This window comes from Neopelma chrysocephalum, unplaced genomic scaffold, assembly GCF_003984885.1.
Source record: "Neopelma chrysocephalum unplaced genomic scaffold, ASM398488v2 Primary Assembly neopelma1_71, whole genome shotgun sequence".
In the NCBI taxonomy this organism is placed as follows: Eukaryota; Metazoa; Chordata; class Aves; order Passeriformes; family Pipridae; genus Neopelma; species Neopelma chrysocephalum.
Window position 1 is genome coordinate 15,900,960 of NW_020897731.1, and position 3,636 is coordinate 15,904,595.

The window sequence follows — 3,636 nt, forward strand, 5'->3', positions numbered from 1 at the left end:
ACTCCAGCTCCGCAGGTCTCGCGCAGAGGCCGGGCACGGGGCATGCCGAGAGGAAGACGCCCCCAGAACGCTAAGGCTGACCTGGCCCAATCCCTCCGCACCCAGCCCCATCCGACCGATAGGTAAGGAGCGGGGCCAGCCCAGCCGCGAGGGCCGGGAGGACAGCGAGGTGCGGGGCGATGCTGCGGGGACGGAGGGCGCGGGAGGCGACAGGAGCCGCGGCAGGTGAACGCGGGCGCGGCCCCGCGGGGGCGCGGCTGCGGGGGCCGGGTGTGTGTGTGTTGGGGGGGGAGCTGCCCCCCAGCTCCCGGACGCGGCGCAGGAGGCCCCGCACGGCACCCGGGGCCGCCCCCTGCTCGCCCCGTCGGGGCGGGCGGGCAGCGGGGCGGCGGCGGCGGGGAGATGGCGGGGCGGCGGCGGGAGCTGCCGCTGCTGCTGCTTCGTTGCCTCCTGCTGGGGCTGCTGGGCGGCGGGGGCGGGGGCCAGCCCGGCGGCGGCGAGTACTGCCACGGCTGGGTAGACGGGCAGGGCGGCTACCACGAGGGCTTCCAGTGCCCCGAGGGCTTCGACACGGCGGCCGCCACCATCTGCTGCGGCTCCTGCGCGCTGCGCTACTGCTGTGCCGCCGCCGAGGCTCGCCTGGAGCAGGGAGGCTGCACCAACGACCGGGAGCCCCCGGACCCGGGAGTCACCGCCCGTGAGTGCCCGGCCGCGCGTCCCGAGGCGGGCGGGAGCCAGTCCCCACGGAGCATCCCCCGGCCCGAGCCCGGCTGCGGGGCTCCCTGCCCCGTCCCATCGGGTGGGCAGGAGGCGGGCGCGGCTCCAGGTGCGCACGGGGCGGTGGCGCCGGGAGCGCGGCTGCGGAGCGGCCCCTGCGCCGGGAAACAGAGCGGGCGCCCGGGGTGCGAGAGGGGAGGGGCAGCTCCGCGGTCCGAGGGGACCGGCTGCTGGAGTCATCTCGACTGAAAGGCACACTTATATTTTATGTTCGCATGGGCAAACTTTGCTGTGCCTGTTTAACTTTGTTGCTCCCGGAGGTGAGAGTGGTGCTCTGCAGGCACAGCCCCACCGTGCGAGGGACCGTCAGTTTCCCAAACAAAAGGAATCCGGCAGCGCACACGGAGACTGGTTTCCCAAGTCAGACGTTCTGAGCTTATCTTCCACCTTTCGAATGGAAGTGATTTAACAGCACCTGCAGCATTTGAGCTTCGCCTGCAGATTCATGGTGTTATATTAGACAGTCCCGACGGTCTGGGGAATGAGGGAGGAGGACAGGAGTGAGATTCTTGAGCAGTGCCCAAGAACCAGCAAGCAGAACATGGTATAAACAGCTTTTACCTTTGGTAACTAGTAAACTGTCAAAAGAAAGAAATTTTTATTTCCCTGGAACCTACAAGGTTTAAACTTTAATTTTGTTTCAGTGATAATGGTTGAAAGTTCTGTCTTCTGAGCAGCTCAGTGTGTTAGTGGGACTGAAATGGGCGGCTTTATAAATGGTGTGGAGTTTATATTTCTATACAGCAGACCTATTATTTCAGTAGGCTAATTTGCACGGCTTTTCTTTTTCTTTCTTCTCCCAGAACCAATCTACGTTCCATTCCTCATTGTTGGATCAATATTTATTGCCTTCATTATTGTGGGCTCGCTGGTAGCCGTTTATTGTTGCACATGTTTGAGACCTAAACAACCATCGCAACCAATACGATTTTCTCTGCGGAGCTATCAGACCGAGGCTCTTCCCATGATCCTGGCCTCCACAAGCTTCAGGACACCATCCAGGCAGTCCAGTACCGCGACAAGTTCCAGTTCAACTGGTGGCTCAGTTCGGAGGTTCTCCTTCCCCCGGGCAGAGCCAGGGTGCCTTGTGGCGTCACCACCTCCACCGTACACATCTGGCTGCTTCCAGACAGCCCACACAGTCCACCTGACCCAGCCAACCGGATTTCTGGTGTCACCACCGTACTTTGGGTATCCTCTCCAGCCAGAACCTGCCCTGGCTGGGAAGAGCTGCTCTGATTTTACTCAGAGCTGAAAAGAGTTGTGAAGAAGTAACACAGCCTTCAGAAGCAGAGGGACTGCTGCCGGTGGGTGTCACACTGATGTGCTGTGTGAGTGTAGTAGTCAGAACTGTTCCTGTGGGTGAGTTGCCCTTGAAAAGTACAAGGTCTCGCTTGGGATTGCATTTCCCAAACTTGGATCACACTCACAAATGAGCTGTAAAACATCCCAAACTGTTGCTCTAGAAATGGACTGCTTTGATCGCTCAGCCTAATTTGTGCAGAATGTGTTTAGAGACAAGTAAAAGAACCATTTTAGGATAAAGGTACTCATTTCACAGTGTAATAAATAACATTTTACTAGGGTAAAATGCAGTTAACTTAGTTAACAAACAGTGGCTGCATTCCACTAATAATAATCGGACTAGTTCTATAAAGCAGCAATAAGCCTGAGAAGTAAGAGAGAAGTAATACTTACTAAAGAGGATACCTGAAACGGCTGACTGCTTACTACTTTCATGAGCAGTGAAAAGGAAGAATTTTATTAGATATCAAAATGCACAGATTTTTAAAAAATACACATACCTGAACTTACACTGCATATTTGTAATAGTAAACTTTAACTATGATAGATAAAACTAGTACTAATTAGGCTAGTTGAAAATAAGCCAGTCTCAAGTAGCCAAATTACCTTTAAGGGAAGCAGAATGTATTCAGCAATATCACCAATAACTTCTCCACATAAAATTCTAAGAATTGTGTTCTACATAAAGCATTTTTCAGAAGGAAGTATTTATTGTCAGCTTTTTGCTCAGCAAGGTGTAAGTTGGACTGATCATGAAGTTCTTTTTTGTAAAATTAGCCATGTATAAAATGTAAAGAAAAGCTTGTAATTTAAAATGTATTTACAGTATTGACAACACTAATTATTCAGTAGTCACACACACAAACAAATTACCAATAAACTGTGTGGTTGAAATGTTGTGTCATCTGTATGACTCTGTACTGGTAGTGTTTGATGATTCTGATTGGTGTAACTACTCTGTATTTTTTCCTGTTAAAATAGCTTATTTTGCTTTTTAAAATGATTTACATCTTCAGCTGCACCTGTTGTGCAGATTTAATATAATATAAAATTCTGATTATATCGCAAACTAATAGATTCATTAAAGTCTTTTACATGCAGCTGTGGTGAACATGACACTGATTAGCTGCTATTTTAGACTAAACGTCCTGCACTAGGAATAAATTTTGTTTGCCCTTCTACATTCCTTCACCCAAGTAAACCAACAAACCAAATGGAAGAAGAAAAAAAAGTATCTAAACCAAACACGTAGTAAGCAAATGTAAAATACACATGAAAAAAATGCAGTCATTAAATGGCTTCTCTGTATACTTATTTTTGTGAACAAACGAAGTCATTCTGTGAGTCAGAATCTACAATATCAAAGGCTGAGCTTTCCTGTTTTATCAGCCTTAAACTCCCTGTGTATAGAATCTGTTAAAGTACCTTATAGGTGACCTATCTTACAAGTATTTTAGAAAAGCTTCATTGGTTCTTCCTCAAGAGTTGAATACGTTTTTTTCTAACAAATATCTAGTAATCAGTAGTTATGACAAAAATATTTTGAAATAACCC

At 49.9% G+C, this 3,636-nt stretch overlaps 1 protein-coding gene across 1 annotated transcript; it reads left to right on the plus strand.

Moving 5' to 3' along the window:
- The first annotated feature begins 402 nt into the window (after window positions 1-402).
- SHISA3 (shisa family member 3) lies at window positions 403-3,067 on the plus strand. Its single transcript, XM_027686561.1, has 2 exons — window positions 403-697; window positions 1,581-3,067. Exons 1-2 carry the CDS (start codon window positions 403-405, stop codon window positions 2,030-2,032), a joined length of 747 nt encoding a protein of 248 aa, XP_027542362.1. The 3' UTR covers window positions 2,033-3,067.
- Window positions 3,068-3,636: the final 569 nt, after the last annotated feature.